The sequence below is a fragment of the Rhinolophus sinicus genome, chromosome X (assembly GCF_036562045.2).
Source record: "Rhinolophus sinicus isolate RSC01 chromosome X, ASM3656204v1, whole genome shotgun sequence".
NCBI classification, from domain to species: Eukaryota; Metazoa; Chordata; class Mammalia; order Chiroptera; family Rhinolophidae; genus Rhinolophus; species Rhinolophus sinicus.
The window spans coordinates 6,180,173-6,197,202 of record NC_133768.1 but is presented as its reverse complement, the minus strand read 5'-3'; the positions used below and the strand labels follow the sequence as shown (position 1 = coordinate 6,197,202).

At 43.1% G+C, this 17,030-nt stretch overlaps 1 protein-coding gene across 6 annotated transcripts in view; it reads left to right on the top strand.

Moving 5' to 3' along the window:
- Nucleotides 1–16,188, top strand: part of GYG2 (glycogenin 2) — a 34,270-nt gene extending 18,082 nt beyond the window's left edge. For 3 of the 6 annotated variants that reach the window (XM_074324243.1, XM_074324245.1, XM_074324246.1), the window contains exons 9-11: nucleotides 7,956–8,060; nucleotides 8,895–9,002; nucleotides 14,369–16,188. In XM_074324243.1, coding sequence (XP_074180344.1) covers nucleotides 7,956–8,060; nucleotides 8,895–9,002; nucleotides 14,369–14,530 — 375 coding nt within the window. In that variant the 3' untranslated portion in view covers nucleotides 14,531–16,188. The remainder of the gene's footprint in view (nucleotides 1–7,955; nucleotides 8,061–8,894; nucleotides 9,003–14,368) is intronic. The other 3 variants (XM_074324244.1, XM_074324247.1, XM_074324249.1) reach the window with 3 other exon arrangements.
- The last annotated feature ends 842 nt before the right edge of the window (nucleotides 16,189–17,030 follow it).

Sequence of the window (17,030 nt, the reverse complement as noted above, 5' to 3'; positions counted from 1 at the left end):
ATAGGCTGCTAGATCAAAGAGTCCCCTGTGTGCCCTGATGTTTTGGTAGATTCTGCCGAGGATTTTCCAAGTGGTCGGGACCCTGGAAGGGTATGGAGGTCCCCGGTTGCTTCGTGGTTACAGTAACCTGGGGAAGTACGATAACATTCCAAGGTCAATGTAAAGGGAGAAAAATAAAACACAGGACTAGAGAATCCGAAAACAGACCACAGAGCACGTGCGATGTCTCCTTGTGCTTTTTTTTTTTTTTAATTAACGACTGTTTCCTTTATGAGTGGTACGTTTTGTGCACTGTTTAGGAAACCTGTCTCTAAACCAAGGTCACGAACATAATAATCACCTTGGGTGTTTTCCAGCAGTTTTATTGTCCCTACCTTTCCCCTGTAAGTCTGGAATCCACCTGAAATCTGTATTATGCGATGAGTAAGTTTGGCGTCAACTTCCATTGCTGTTACGCGGGGACCCATAGTTAACTTCCCGTGGTTTATGACAAAATTATTATTTCCTGCTGCTTTCTCATCTTTCCTAGGCCATCAGTCAGGTGTCCGTATGTGGGTGGGTCTATTTTCGGATTCTCTGTTCCTTTTCTTTTTAAATTTTGGCACCAATAACAGTGCGAGGGTTACTGTGACTTTCAGATGAGTCTCCTTATGAGTCGTGCGAGTCTTTCAAATTCGGTCTTCTTCCCCTGCCTCTTGTAGCCCCTTTAAGTTTCCATATGAATGTTAGGATCGTCTTGGAACAAAGAAATCTTGTGGCATTTTGGCTAGGATTGCATTGGCTTTATAGATCAGTTGTAAGAGGATTTAATATCTCCCAAGTATTGAGTCTTCGAATCCATGAATTTCATACATTTCTACATTTAGGTCTCTTAATTTCTCCCAATAATGTTAATTTTTTGGTAGGAGCCCTTATATATCTTTTATTAGGCTTATTCCTCGTTTCTGATGGTTTCTGAGGTTGTTGTAAATCACGTCATTTAAAAATGTAATTTTCTTGCTGTTTGCTCTCGGTACGTTGGAGTTTTGGATCTGGTGACTTTGCTCAATTTTTGCATGTTAATAATTCTAAGATTCTGTCTAGATTCTGCATATATAATCACATCATATCTAAGGGAAACACTAGTTAATTTCTTAAAATGAACTGTATGAGTCTATTTACATACAGTCAATGACTGTATGATTCTATTTACGTAAAATTATAGAAAATGTAAAATAATCTACCGTGATGACAAGGTGAGTGTTTCCTTGGCCGTGATGGGGGAGAAGAGGGAGAAACGATTGAGGAAATTTTTAGGGGTGACGGATGCATTTCCTATCTTGATGGTGGTGATGGGTTCACACAGGTATGCATGTGTCAGAATTCTCCAAAGGGTACAATTCAGTTACGGTCACCTTACAGTATCAAATTATACTTCAACAAAGCTGTAAGCAAAACACTGTTGAAAGTTACTATATGTCCTTCACAGACTGGTCTTATTGTTACAAAATGTTTCTACTAAAGTTTATTGTCTTAAAGCTTTGTTTTGGTTACTGTTTATATGGTATATCTTGTTCCATATGTTTCCTATCAACCTTTCTGAGTTCTTACGTGTAAGAGGGTGTAACTCTTTAAGAAACTTTGAATTGGGTGTTGTTTTTCTGTTTAGTAAAGCACATTTTGGCTTTTAATGTGAGTAGTTTGTTGACATTTAATGTAATTACCGGTATATTTATGCTTAAGTCTGTCTCTTGGTCTGCTACTCATTACACTGGTTTCAAGGATCTTTTTCTCTCTTTTCTAATCTTCTTCTGGATGAATCATGTATTTTCAGTTATTCTGTTTTAGCCTCCATGAGGTCTGACAATTAAGTTCGCGAACTTGTTGCACCGATGTTGCTAACCTTTTTTGATATCAGAGGCATTGTTCATTATGAATTTGTACCAACTGGACAGACAGGTAACCAAGTTTACTATTTGGAAGTGTTGCAAAGGCTGCATGAAAAAGTTAGATGACCTGAACTTTTCGCCAACAATCCATGGCTCTTGCATCACGACAATGCACCAGCTCACGCGGTGCTGTCTGTGAGGGAGTTTTTAACCAGTAAACAAATAACTGTATTGGAACACCCTCCCTACTCACCTGATCTGGCCACCAAGACTTCTTTCTTTATCCGAAGATAAAATAAATACTGAAAGGAAGATATTTTGATGACATTCAGGACATCAAGGGTAATACAATGACAGCTCTGATGGCCACTCCAGAAAAAGAGTTCCAACATTGCTTTGAAGGGTGGACCAGGCGCTGGCGTCAGTGCATAGCTTCCCAAGGGGAGTCCTTCGAAGGTGACCATAGTAATATTCAGCAATGAGGTATTAGCACTTTTTCTAGGGTGAGTTCGCAAACTTCACTGTCAGGCCTCGTATTGACATGTCAGTTTTGTAGTACTTTGATTATTTTTAAATATTTATCTGGAAAGTCCAATTTTCATTTTTAACTCAATATATTGTAATAAATTTGGTACTTTGCCACTTCCTGATGACAGCAGAATCCAGAAAGCTTTTATTGGTATCCGTCTCACTCCCACATTGTGTGCTGTTGTGTATTTTAATTCTATAGCTGTTTTATAAGATCATACTTCATTTAGATGTAGAATGTCATCTGAATTTTATTCCTTTTTTCATGTTTTCTGTCAGTAATAATTTTCTTCTTCTCATAGAATTCCCTTTATTATTTACTCTAGTTCACACTTAGTGCCGAAGGATTCCCTCCGTTTGTGTGCCTGAACGTGCCTTCATTTTACCTTCATCTTGGACCATATTTCACTGCGTATAGAATTCTCACGTGGTGATTATTTTACAACAGCACTGTAATGGTATAATCTGATTTCCATTATTTCTCTGAGAATTCATCTTCCAATCTTATGTTTATACCGTGTTTCCCTGAAAATAAGACCCAGCCAGACAATCAGCTCTACTGCATCTTTTGGAGGAAAAATTAATATAAGACCCGGTCTTATTTTACTATAATATAAGACTGGATCTAATCTAACCTAACCTAACCTAACCTAACCTAATCTAATCTAATCTAATCTAATAGGTCTTATATAATAGAATATAATGTAATGTAATATATAATATATATAATATAATACCAGGTCTTATATTAATTTTTGCTCCAAAGGACGCAGTAGGGCTGGTTGTCCAGTTAGGTCTTATTTCTAGGAAACAGGGTACACTTGGAAATAATACGTCTTTTTGCTCTCACTGCTTTTAAAATGTTTCTCTTGGGCTTTGGTTCTTACCAGTTTTATAATAATAGCTGTGGGATTATTCTATAGTTTTTTGTGTTACCTTAGTTGGAGTTGGTAGCATTTCTTGCAACTGTATTCTTTCTGCCCATTCTCTCTCTCTGTCTCTATGTCTCTCTCTCATCCTCCTCCCATTCCCCTGTTCTTTCGTGTTTCTAATCACATGTATAGCAGGACTTTTCACCATGTCCCCTATATCATGGTTCTTCTCTGTATTTTCCTCCCAGCTTTCTCTCCATGCTTCAGTCTACTGGGCTGTCTTCCAGTTAAGTGATCTGCTCTTTGATTGTGTCTATTCAGTTGTTGAACCCACTTCCTGAACACTTCATTTAAATTTTATTGTATTTTCAGTTCAAATAAACACGTTTTTAAGGGGAGGGGTTCACTACTCCATTGAAACTCTCCAACTTGTCCCTTTTTACAATTTATAGTCTGTGCGCCATAAATCACATAGCTGGGTTTCGTGTGATTTATGGGGCACAGACTATAAATGTTTGTGGCTTGATTTTGTTTCCTCTTTATTTTCACTCATGTGGTCTCATCTTTCTGTACGTTAGTTAATTTTTGAGTGCATGCAAGAAATTGTGTCATGGAAAAATGGCAGAGAGAATTTGAAGTCTGAATTATATTATCATCATGATTCAGAAAGCATTTCTTTTTCTTTTCTTTTCTTTTTTTTTCTCCTTTTTTTCTGGCAGGAAGTTTCATAGAGCTGGTTTTGCCCACTCCCTGTCAGAGGTGAGTTGGTGTGAAATGGGGCTTCTGTGTTTGCAAAGGCTGGTCTATTTCTGGTTCCCCTTTCAGTGGCACCGAAATGAAAGTTTGTGATGTTTAGAGAATCCCTCCCGGATACCCAATCGTTCATAGGGTTCTCAGCCTCGTAGGACTCCTTAAATGTCTGCTCAGGTTCTCAGCTCTTGCCTCTTAATTGCCTGTGTATTTGGTCCAATCTTTTTAGTTGTTTTTCAGCTGAAGTTACGAAACAAGTAACTTCACCAATTGCAGGAAGTCAAAAAAATTTCCCTTTGGGTTCCTAAACAGATTCCTCTATTTATGTTGTTAGTTTCCACCACCGCTGGCAGTAATAACTTTCACAAGATGATATTCCATAATGCAAAGACGTGTTTCCCTTTTATTTGTTCTAAATTCGTCTGCTCGGGTCATGTACGTGGGCCTTCCGTGTCTGTAATGTGGCTTGGGGTGTCCTCTGTCAACATTCCTCTTTCCAGACTCACAGTCCTTTTGTTTTTAAGTTTCACCTCATCCTTTGGCTTCTCTCTCCTTTGAGCCAAGAATCCTCTGAATTGTTTCCAGTTCTGCAGTCTTTTCTTCCAAGGTGACCCCACTTTCAGCTTGTTAGGGGGATGAATCATTGAAACCATTATTATCAGCAGATAAAAATAAATGGAGTTTGCCAAAATCACATTTCCTATACGTGCATTTGTAAAGCTGCCAACAGTTATCGGGAAGGCTGGATTTTCACCAGACGGTTATTACATTCTTGTGTCCGAATTTTCTCAGTGCTTTCCACATGATACGTAAAGAAGGAGGTACCTATCTGTTGCTAGTAAGAGAAGTGGAATGTGTATTATTAATTTTTCAGCTCATATTTCAGTTGTTAAGGTTCATTGTTTTTAACTCAGCCTGTGGGTCTTGTTCACAAATGTTAGCCTGAGGGGACTGAACTTCTGTCCCTGCTTAAGTTAAATTTGTGAGATTTTAACGTGTCTGCAGAAGACAAGCTGGGAAGCTGTATTATTTCACCATTTCTTATCAGCTATATAACCCTGAGTTAAATGAAGGAAGGCGATCATTTCGTGATGGCCCAGATGGAATTTGTTGATGAGTTCTTTGCTGAGAGAAGCTGAGGTGACAGAATTGACATTTTCCCTAATTCTATGTGACTAATCTTTTCTGAGCATCTCCTGTTTGCTGGGCCAGTTGCTTCATTTGTCCATCACAGCACATATCTGTGCTATGTACTATTAAATAAACTGAGTCTCAGTGAGAGTAGGTAATTTATCCAGCTCCTTTGTCTTCTGGGCGTCAGGATCTAAATCGAGACCATCCCACTCAGCAACCCTGATTCGCTAAGGAAATGATTTATTTTCATGGGACGCATATTTTTATGGTAGTACACTCACCTCATCCATCATGTGCCCGCTAAACGTTGCTTTAGATCATGGAGACCTCGGATGCCTTCCTGATGTAGGTTGCATCGGGCTGAGGAGGGCTTGGTGGTTGGTCACCTGCGACCTCTGGCATGGGTGACAGGTATCCATCCCTGTCTGAAAATGAAACTTTTCAGCAGGAAGAGCGGGGCTCAAGCTATCTCCCTCACAGAGTTGTCGTGAGGATGTCACGACATAGAGGAATAATACGTCCCAAGCTTTGAATGTCATTCAGGAAGCAGGGGTGAGCGCCTGATAAAATGGAAATGCTATGATCCTGGTCTTTCCCGTTTTGGGGGACTTTATCATTTTGCCTTAGGCCGCTGTTACTAGAACTCCAGTTTGTTTATGGATTTTACAGACATAATCGAGCTCTGGAAGAAGCAGCTCCTATTGTAACTTTCACTTTCAAGTGTATGAGAGAGAAACCATCAAAATTTTTTTTAAAAAAAGGCAAGTTTGGGATTACTATGTTATCTTCTACATTTTAAGTGTTTCTTTTTACTGAGTTTCACCAATGATGACTCTGGGGGCTGTCAAGTTTTTGTTGCACATTTATTTTGGTTTCTTAATGTTCTCCTTTCCCTGTGTCTCAGGACCTTTGCACATGCTGCCCCGTTTATTTTTCCTCAGTGCGTTCTTTGTCTCACCTCATTTCCAGTCATTCTCCCATCATTGAGTTCTGTTCCTCCTCACAATTCATTTCCGATGTAGCTCCTTCAGGAGTCCTACCCCCTTTCCGCCAAGGTCGATATGACCATGATAAAGCAGCCCCTGGTTCTCCATAGTTTTCCTTCATAGAATTTCTCATGGCTTGTCATTTTAGAGCCGGTATTTATCAAATATCCGGCTCTGTCCCTTGATAGTAAGCTGCCTGGTCCTGGGTCTTATGGCTGTCTTGGCATAGAATTCACCCCTGGTTGTTTGCAGAACGTAAAAGCATTTCCGAAACTCTATAAGAGTAAGAAAAGATTTATTGAAAGTCAAAGAGAGAGAGAGAGAGAGAGAGAGAGAGAGAGAGAGAGACAGTTCTGGCAAAGGGAAGTTTTGCCAGGACAGAGCCCGATAGGGACAGCTGTGCCGACGAGAAGGAGTGCTGGGGTTTTACATTTTTCCAGGCAGGATGTAGGGTGCTTGTCAGCTTGCAGGGGGGCTGCTGGTACAGTTGTCTTCTTCTGGGAACTGTCCTCTTCCCATCTGTGATGGATGGCAGCTTGCAGGGGTGGCCGTTGCGATTGGGAACTGTTCTGTTTCCATCTATGATGGATGTAAGGTGCTTGTCAGGCCGCAGGTGCAGTGCTAGCCAGGGAGTCAGAGCCAGGCGGTTAATGTTTGGCTTACACCTGCCAGCTTACAAGTCCGCTCCTTTACTTGGCTTATCAGTGCCGTGTAGACCACTCTTCAGTCTTCACACCTGGCTCTCGATGACTGGCCTTTCAGTGCATAAATCCATGCCTCACTTACTACAGGAGTCAACTGGACTGTCTCCAACACGGGAACGGTGGGACCAGGAATTCAGGAGCTGGACCTCCCACCTGTTGTCCACTTACTGGGACAGCATCTCAGGAGCGAGGCTCAGGTCTGCCTGGACGGACAGAGAGTCTATGAGGATGCTCAGCCACACGATTTCTGCAGTGTGTTTGCAGTGAGGATGGGTGGACATGTCCACGTTCTCTAGTTTCTGGTTCATACTAATTGGGTTCCTCGCTGGAGCCTTGGACTTGTACGGACTCCATCCTGGGGTCAGAGGCTTCCTTCCTGAGCCCGAATGCGTCAGCTGCTGTCACAAACAGCCCCCGTGGGGTCAGGGTCCATGGCTTGTTTGTGTTGCCGTCAGCTGGGGGCAAAGGTGTTCTCTGCTCCACAGAGTCACGCAGGCATCCAAGGTCTTCCCATCATTGTTCTCTGGCTCCTTGAGAGACAATTAGGCTCTCGTGCTGAAGCCAGCCATTGTACACAATCCCTTCGGGTGTCTCCTACACATCTGGGACGGTCTTAGCTCTGTACCCTTCTTGGGAGTGTTGAGAAAATGGTCACACGAATCGTCCGTAGGGTTTCATTTCCTTGTGGGACCCCAACTGAAGTAGGTTGGGGGGACCTTGCTCCCTACCTGACTGTGGTGGCTGGAAAGAGGATAGGAAGCATGTAGCCTGCCTCAGTACTGAGTACTCAGTGCTCAGTACTGAGTACTCAGTACTATGTACTGAGCTGGTGACTCACATCATATGTCCTCAATGTCATGGGGAAGAATTCGTCCCAAAGCCCCACTCAGATGCAGGGTGACCAGGACATGGAGTTGGGGGTGAGCCCAAGATGAAGAAGCAGATGCAGACATTGCTGAGCTTGGTGCTCTCTGCCCCAGACCTCACCCCTGTCAACCCGAAAGTGCGTCACGGAGGCAGGAAAAAAAAATAGACGGAGTGTTTTCCGGGAAACTGCGTTGATGTGCATGAAGGTTTGTCCTAACCTGCTTTTGCTCTTTTTTTTTATAACAGATGGTAGGTTGGCCTGACATTGAGACTTCCGCTGGAGTAATGTACAATCCATTGTCGTCAACTTCCCCCCAATTCGCAGACTTCACAGAGACCCCGACCGCCTCGGTACACCTCATTTAAACTTCTGACCCACACACGTGTCCCTCGGTGCCCATGGTCCTCTCAGTGTGTCTGTGTACCCTGACCACCAAACCTGATGTCCCATGTATTTCTGCTTCATCCCGGGACCTTTCTGAGTGGTTCCCCCAGCCAGGAACACGTTGCGATGAGATTACTGTGTTTATTATCGGGGTGGAGAAGGGATCTGATTGTCTATTCAGATTCCCGCCTCCCTCCGTTCCTGTTTCCTGTTGGACCTTCGGTCATTCTTTTATATCTTGCTTTGGGAAGAACCAGAAAAGAAAAAAAAGACACAACCTCAACATGGTATATATGTCTTATTAATTTAAAAAAAAAAAAGGTCACCATAACTCCGGAGCCACGTTTCATATCAGTAATGAAGGATCATGAATATCCCTGTTTTTTCTTTTCCTTTTTTTTTTTTTCCACCCCTAATTGTACCTTTTTGAATCTGGGCTCCTGTTAGCATTCGGCCTCAGAGGATCGAACCCAGGCAGACGCTTCCACTCTCACTGAGAGACGATCTTAGTAACATGTCCCATAGGTCCTGGGTGTGAGCTAATTGAATCCCGCTCTGAAAAGTTAACTTGGACCCATCGCTGCATAAGAACTTGTAACATCACATCTTATGTAAGAAACAGTGGGCAGCTCGGGATAATGAAACACAGCTTTCGTAGCCTCCACAGAAAAGGCAATCTAGCACGACCTGGCTGTTTGATTTTATTTCCCCCAGGAAGAAAGGGTTCTCTGTCATTTTGGTTAAGGTTGCCATTCTCTGAAGCTCGCCGCAGACTAACGATGGGATGGTTATGTTTCTAGCAGCCAGTGGATAAGAGAGAAGGTGGCCCGTCTGAGGAGTCGGTGGAACTAAGCCAGGAGCCCCCTGTGGATATCACCAGGGACCCCAGGCCTCAGGATGCATTGCAGGTGGTTCCCCGAGCCTTTGCTTGCCCAGCGGCTGTGCTGGGTGCTTTCCACTGTCACGGGCTGGCTGCATGCACGCACCAGCCGTTGTTACCTTGATTTCCAGCCTCACTTTGTTGAAATAGAATTCACCTGCTTCTCCTAGTGGCCGCAATCCGTCTCTCTTCTCTCCAGCTTTTTCCCGGGTGCTCGGTCCACTCTTTCCCCTCCTTAACACGCATGCCTTTTTTCTCTTGAAAAGCTGTTCTGCGAAAGTTAATTGACATTGAGGGGCTGTGCTTTCTTTTTTTCCTAGACAGCATGCAAACGACTGCCCAGTGATCCATTGTCTAAAATGATCCATTCTCTAAAAGCTGGGAAATGGAGGGGCGGGGGTGAACGGTTCGCTTCAAATCGAGCATGCAACGATTCCTTGTTTATGGGTGAAAAAAGGACGTATTCCTTCTTTAGGGATGAAATGAACGATGCTTTCTCCTGGCCCCTTCCTCGTATAGACGGTCTCGTCTTAAACCTCATTCTCTCCTTGGGGGCATTCCATGAAAGCGATTGCTAGTTTTTCGGTAACGATGGTCTAATGACACCTCCCAGGGGTCCCTGCGATAAGGGCACTGTGCCCGTTCATGTGGGTTCCACTCTCCTTACCTCACCACCTGCCTTCCCCACTGTGGGGTTAGGTCTTAATCTAGAAATCTGGGGTGGGGGAAGATGCAAACATTCCCTCTATTTGAAATATGACCTGCTAGATGGTAAATACTTGAGTTTGCCTGACGCCTTTAGCAGAATTTACTGTGGGAGAACACGTGAATGTGTTTGTTACTCAATGCCAAGTGCTATAGTTGGAATGGATTTCTGGAGCTCTGGGTGACAGGGTTCCTTCCGAAAGTCGGCTGGTTAGCATGGCCAGCATGAGCTTGTCCCTTTGTCACTGTCAGCCCCAGAATAATGACTTGGGGACTGCACCAACTGGATGTATGGTTATCAGTGGGTCACGTGGTACCGCAGTTATATTGACATGCGTGCTGTGGGCAGCTTGGCCGTGTGGTAGGTGTGGGATGGCAGGTGAGTTCATTACCTTCTGTTAGTGTCCATGAGATGGAAAGGGAGATGCCCACCTGACAGAGCTGGGGGCTGACATTAGAGGGGAGAGTGGTCTGGAAGAAACCCAAGGGAGTGCTTTCGGTCCAGGCCTACCACCATCTCAGGGTGGCACCCAAAACCTTCTGCCTCCTGGAGCGATGCACGTGTGTGGGGTGACGTCCAGTGACGTGGGTGTTGTGAGCGGCCACGAAACAGGCTTACAAGCCAGTTGTTTGTTTGCTGAACGGGGGTGCATTGCCATTTCTTTCGTGGTGTGTCTTCGCTATACTGTAGATTACCTGTTTAGTATTTTGTGCACAACCCTGTTACCATGTTTCCCTGAAAATAAGGCCTAGCTAGACCATCAGCTCTAATGCATCTTTTGGAGAAAAATTAATATAAAAACCGGTATTATATTGTATTATATTATATTATATTATATTATATTATATTATATTATATTATATTAGACACTGTCTTATGTAAGACCTGGTCTTATATTATAGTAAAATAAGACCGAATCTTACATTAATTTTTGCTCCAAAAGACACATCACAGCTGATGGTCCGGCTAGGTCTTATTTTCAGGGAAACACGGTAGATAAAATCCAGGGGCATTGCCGTTTTGTCTGATACCGACAGCCTCCTGCCTCTCGGATGATGCAATCACCACACTGTTTCCTGCTCAGCACTGGTGTGGGATGGGGCACCATGGATCCCACTAATTCCAGAAATTTTTAGTGCCCAGAAAATCATTGAACCCTCATCCAAGTGCTGTCCTGGAAAAGATCATTTTCTGCTCTTGCAATTTCCTTTGGATATACGATGGCTGCATTTGGGTAAAATGTGTGGGAGTTGACTAGAGAGAGCTGAGCCTTCGATGTAAAAACCCTTTAAAACCATTGAGGCAAATAATCAGAGAGAGTACTGTGTACCCAGACATAGAAATTGTAAGTGCCTGGGGTCCAGCACCCTTCCCCCTGACGCTCAGTACCTGGGAAATCAGTGCGTCAGTTCAGTGTGTGGAGTGTGTGTGTGTAGGAATGCTTACTACCACGGGGGTTTTGTTGTCTTAGAAAGTCAATCTGTGGCAAAAATCAAGCTTTCTAAATAGTAAATGAATGAAAGTTATACGATAGCTTTTATGTAAAAATTCTTAATTGTGAATACGGAATTTAATATTTCTCCTTCCCATCTCTTTCTAAAATGCGTTAGGGCTTTTAAAAAGAGGTGAATGGGTAATGACACTTTTAGCTACCCAGTTTTCCTAGTAAAAGTAGAATCTGTTGAAAGTTATCTGCAGGTTAGCACCTTCAGTATGCCTTTTATAAACATTTAGAATTAAATAGTATAATTTGGAGTAGAAAGAAGGAGCTTGGACTACTGCATCCTTGATGAAAACCTTGAGGAACTCCAATAATACTGTGAATTTGTGCCAGAAATCACGTTGTAAGTTTCAGTTTATCTTAAACAACTTTATTTTCACTAATTCCTACAGAATATCGCTAAAATTTGGGTTCAGTACAAAAAACGTTGTGCAGCATTATTGCGATATTTTATTACATGAAAACATTATTAAATTTTAAAAGTTAAATATATATAATAAAAAAAAACCTTCCAAAAAATCCCATTTAGCCATTTATGGCTGTTTTGACCGTTATGTATCGGTTCTGAAGGCTGTCTCATCAATTATCTCTGTTTGTTACACTCTCACCACCTCTGCATTGTTTCCTGGGTCTTAGGTTGGGGCAAAAGTCATTGCGGTTTAAACGGTTAAAAACAATTGCAAAAACCACAATTGCTTTTGCACCAACCTAATACTACAAACTATCCAGCGTTATAGTACCATTGATTCCCTCCCTGCCCCAAAGCAAAACCATGCAATTACGTGAAGCAGCTACATAAATGCATTCATTTTCAAATTTCAAAAAAAAACCAAAACAACAACTCAATAGTAGCAATCTTATTCCATGTAGTTGGGACCCAAAGATGACCCAGAATTGTTCGGTTCACACCAAAAACAAAGCCACTTTACATTAGGAAATCATAAAACAACACGAAACAAAAAAAATGTAAAAATACAGCCTACACATTTTATCTTGACTTAAAATATATACGTGTCCATTCGTTCATGGTTTCCTAGAGCATGAGCGTGCTACTGTCTTCTTTCTGGCATGAAAAAAATACTCACAATGGCATGATGGAATGCAGAAATGACATCTTTCTCATTTACAGTTTGTGTTTCTTTAAAGTGAAACAGGACTTAATGACACCTGAAAAGCGATTTGAATGCAGCCTTTCAACGTTTAAAACTTTCCCCCCAATTTTCACCATTGCCGTGAATACTAATTTGACAGCAGCTCTTTCAAAATGACTCACTTTTATTGAGTCTTCACAAGGCATTGAATTTACTTTTAATAGATATAACTCTTTACATTCATAATATTTCTTTGGTTTTACATCTTACTGTTACAGTTCGGCATTTGGAATAGAATAGAAAGAATAGAATGGAAAGTATTGCATTAAATGAAGACTATGTTATTACAGTAGTATTCATTTATAATTCAACAAAAGTAAATATTTTATTACATTAACTCTGTATTCCCCAATCTATTTAAGCACAGCTGGCGTAAGTAATTTTGGCATCATGTATACGGAACAGTTAGAAAGCTTACAATCTTCTGAGAGTAGAATATTAGGAAACACTAGAAAGGGACCCAGTGCAAGATTGATCTAACCATGAGCCTCTACCTGTGGGAGCGAGGAGTTAAGTAAATGTCAGTTAAAAGAGCCACCACTGAGACTGAATTTATGGAATCATATTTTATGGGGTGCTGTGGAGGTTTTACATACCACTCTTATTTTCATGCTTAATACTTCTGAATGCCTCACACCCAGGGTAACTAATCTTTCCAGAATTGGATTAGTATTTCACTAATACTAAATTATTCTAGTTCTTGGTAGATGAAGGTTAACGGTATGATTCCCAGTTTGGAAATTTGCTTAGGCAACTTTGCTTTCCCTTTGCTCCATCTCTGTACCGTTACTCACTCCCCGAATGCCCATCTGTCACCCCCGGTCACCGTCTCATATGTCCCCATTCTAATGTGGGCTCTTGAAGCCTTACAGGTGGGATGGTAAGAAGGGCTTCGGGAGAACGACCCCAAGAAAAAGTATATCACGAGCGAAACAGAGTGTTTTTCCTGAAGACTAAGGGCAGCAAGCTCAAATAATCTCTCTGATCTCTTTCCCCATGAGATCTTTAAAACAGGCAAGGTTTAGGAATTCAGCAGAAGAAAGAAAAGGAGAAACCACCTTGCCCATTAGGAGTCTTGAGGTCCCCTGTCACTTGTCCATAAAGAAAGCAAGTTTCTGACAGAAAAACTGAGTGAGGCAAAGCCAGGTGTCCACATGTGTCTGTTTGAAAGTCTTTTTCCTGGACTTTGATAAGGAATGTTTAAAGTAAGTGTCTTTATTATTTTTGTTGCCTGATTTGAGTGCCACACACAAGTGTGTGTGTGTGTGTCTGCGCTCACACTTTTGTGTGTTTCTGTATTCTCTCACACGTATCCCTTAAGACGGTAGAAACTCGGCCATTGCAAGAAGAAAGCTACTTAAATTACTATTTAAGTGACGTTGCTGCAAAGTCCGGAATACTTGAGGGTTTATTTACATAAGGTGAACATTTTCTTTATTTCACGTAGTTTGAAGAATGGGATTTTTTTTTTTTTTGTTTGATTATACCAGGGGTGCCAAAAAAATATGTCCACATGACCTGTATTCATGTTTTGTTATCGTATATATTGAGTATTACAATTTTAATACAGATTTTTTTCTTGCTTAAAATGTGTATACTTTTTTTTTTGGCACCCTCTGTATATACTGTTACAAAACATTGAGGTTTTGGTGGGTGAAAGTATTAAATCATAGGTGTGTGTGTGTGTGTGTGTGTGTGAGACATGGTTTAGTGGCTAGAAATTAAAGCGATTCTTAGGAAAAGTGAACACATATACAATATACAATTACAGTTTATCACATTTCAAAAAAACGTAGGCAAAAAGAAAACTTCTTAAAAGACTATCAGTTTTTCTTTTTTTCATGTTTTGTGTTTGTCACATTACGATTTATACTTTGTTCTGGAGAAAAGCAGTCCCGACTAGCCCAGGGAATGCCCCCGCTGAGACCTGAGGTCCCTTTGCAGAAGCGATGGCCGAGCCAAATGGGTGCCATGGGCGTGTGATGCTGTCCGCTGGGCAGCTTCCACAGCGTCTCCTGCTGGTTTGTATTCCCCAGGTCGACCTGGCTATCTCCGTTTCCGAGATTTCCATAGAGGAAAAGGTCATGGAGCTGAGCCCTGAGGAAGAGAGGCGGCAGTGGGAAGAGGGCCGCATCGATTACATGGGCAAGGACGCTTTTGCCCGCATCCAGGAGAAGCTGGACCGGTTTCTGCAGTAGCCTGTGCATTTCTGCTGCGTGGAGCTCAGCTCTGTGATGCTGTGTTGTATGGAAACCCCTCCGGTCCTTCCAAAGGGGAAAAGCCGTTCAACTACGTGCCTCTATTTATGCTTATTTATGGTTCACCAACGGGAGTGCCTCAGCTTGCAGCCCCCCGCCCCCGGCTGCTCCACCCACCCACACCTTCTCTGCTTCTCTGACAGGTCGGTCCTTCCTCTCACCGTGTCCGCAGAAGGCAGCAGGAAGAAGCTTCTGGGAGACCCTTGAGAACCGCCTTGGACAGGTGTTACTGTGTCTATCCTCTATGGGGTTTAACGTCACAGCACATTTTCTTCTGTCCCTAAGCTAACAACTCTAGTATGATGTATGCAGGACCTCGGGGATCCTCAGGGACCAGGAAAAATCCTTTCCTTTGGGAAACGCTCAGACAGCGTAAACGTGCCTCTCTTTTACACGTTGCGAAGCATAGCTGAGACGTGACATGGCTGCCATTTCTCTTCTGCAAAAACCCAATAGGACGTCCAACTGCCATTGACAGACACCCAATTTGGGAGACGCCACAGGTGTCCGGAAGAAAGAGTCTAGCTGGCGTGGGAAATGGACCCTCTCCTGAACTGGTTCAAGCTGCTGGTTTAACAGAACCAAGGTTTAATCCGAGTGGCTTCTGGTGACAGCTCGCTCCTAACAGGATCTGGGGGCGTGGGGGGGGGGCTCTTTTTTTTGGAAGCGAAACCATTGGCGGTCCGTTGCACTCGACTTCACTGGGTGTCACTACCTCAGTTCTCAATCGCTATTGAGTCACTGTGGTCTGAGCCATTTCAACTCCGCTCTTTTGCAGGAATGTGTATTCTATGAGCTTGGACACTGCATCCCATGAGAAAGCCTCCTCTTTATTTTGTGACTGGATGCAGCACATTGGGACATACGTACGCTTTTGTGGCCACCACAGTCATAATTAAAAATGGACAGCATTGTACTAGAGAGAACGGAATGCCGTCTTTTTTCGTTTGTTTAAAGAACGTTTGAATGGTGATTTTATCACGCACGTATGACGGAAAACCATGCATGAGTTAGACACAGGTTTGGAAGAAGGTGAGAGGGCTCTGGTAAAATTCAGTGGCAACGCTGGGCCACCTTTTCATTACCTGAAGCAATTTAGCTTGGCCAGGAGAATCTGGGTTGAAGTTATAGCATTCAGGTGTGGAATTAGCTTGGGCAAGATGTGTCTTAGGGGCGTGTTGTTTCTCGTTACGTCCGGGTGGTTGGTGATCTGACGTCTTCGTTGGTGTCTCACATATGCTGCTGCAGGGGTTCCCTGAAAATAGCGATGGGGACAGAGCCGCTGGTGGGTCAGGTGGGGTGGTGGTTGACCACCAGAGAAAGCCACACATTTGTGCAGACAAAGAACGTCGGTGTTCTGTGCTCTGGGGTTGGGCGATGAAAACCAGAAGCCTGAGGCTGGCGTCCTTGAGAGGGAAGGGCCCCAGATGATAAATATTTGAGTCTGGTTCTGCGTCTCGGGGGGAGAACATTCGTGTGTATGGGCAGTGTGGCTGGCTTAAGGTGGACATCCAACAGGGACACCTGTGGTACTTCCAGTGTGTGTCGTCACCTTTGGATGGACGCTGACGCATTTGAATTAAAATTTTACAACAGCAGTGTGGTCTCCCTACTGGTGTGTGCGTGCATTTGAGAGATCAGAATATTTGTATTTGACAGAGGCAAGGGATGTGGCTGCCTTTCTCCTACAGTAAATTACCAAGGATTTTGTTTTGTTTTGTTTTGTTTTTTTAAGAATTGCCATTAGCCGTAAAACGCATAGAATTAGGGAAGCTGCACGTTTTCCAAGCATCCATCTGTCCACCCACCATCCATCCATCCATCCATCATCCATCCATCCATCATCCATCCATCCATCCATCATCCATCCATCCATCATCCATCCATCCATCCATCCATCCATCCATCCATCCATCCATCCACCATCCATCATCCATCCATCCATTCACCATCCATTCACCATCCATCACCCATCCATCCATCCATCCATCCATCAATCCATCCATCACCCATCCATCCATCATCCATCCATCCATCCATCCATCCATCCATCATCCATCCATCCATCCATCCATCCATCCATCCATCCATCCATCCATCCATCATCCATCCATCCATCCATCCATCATCCATCCATCCATCCATCCATCCATCCATCCATCCATCCATCCATCCATCCATCCATCCATCCATCCATCCATCCATCCATCCATCCATCCATCCATCCATCCATCCATCATCCATCCATCCATCCATCCATCATCCATCCATCCATCCATCCATCCATCCATCATCCATCCATCCATCCATCCATCCATCCATCCATCATCCATCCATCCATCCATCCATCCATCCATCCATCATCCATCCATCCATCCATCATCCATCCATCCATCATCCATCCATCCATCCATCCATCCATCCATCCATCCATCCATTA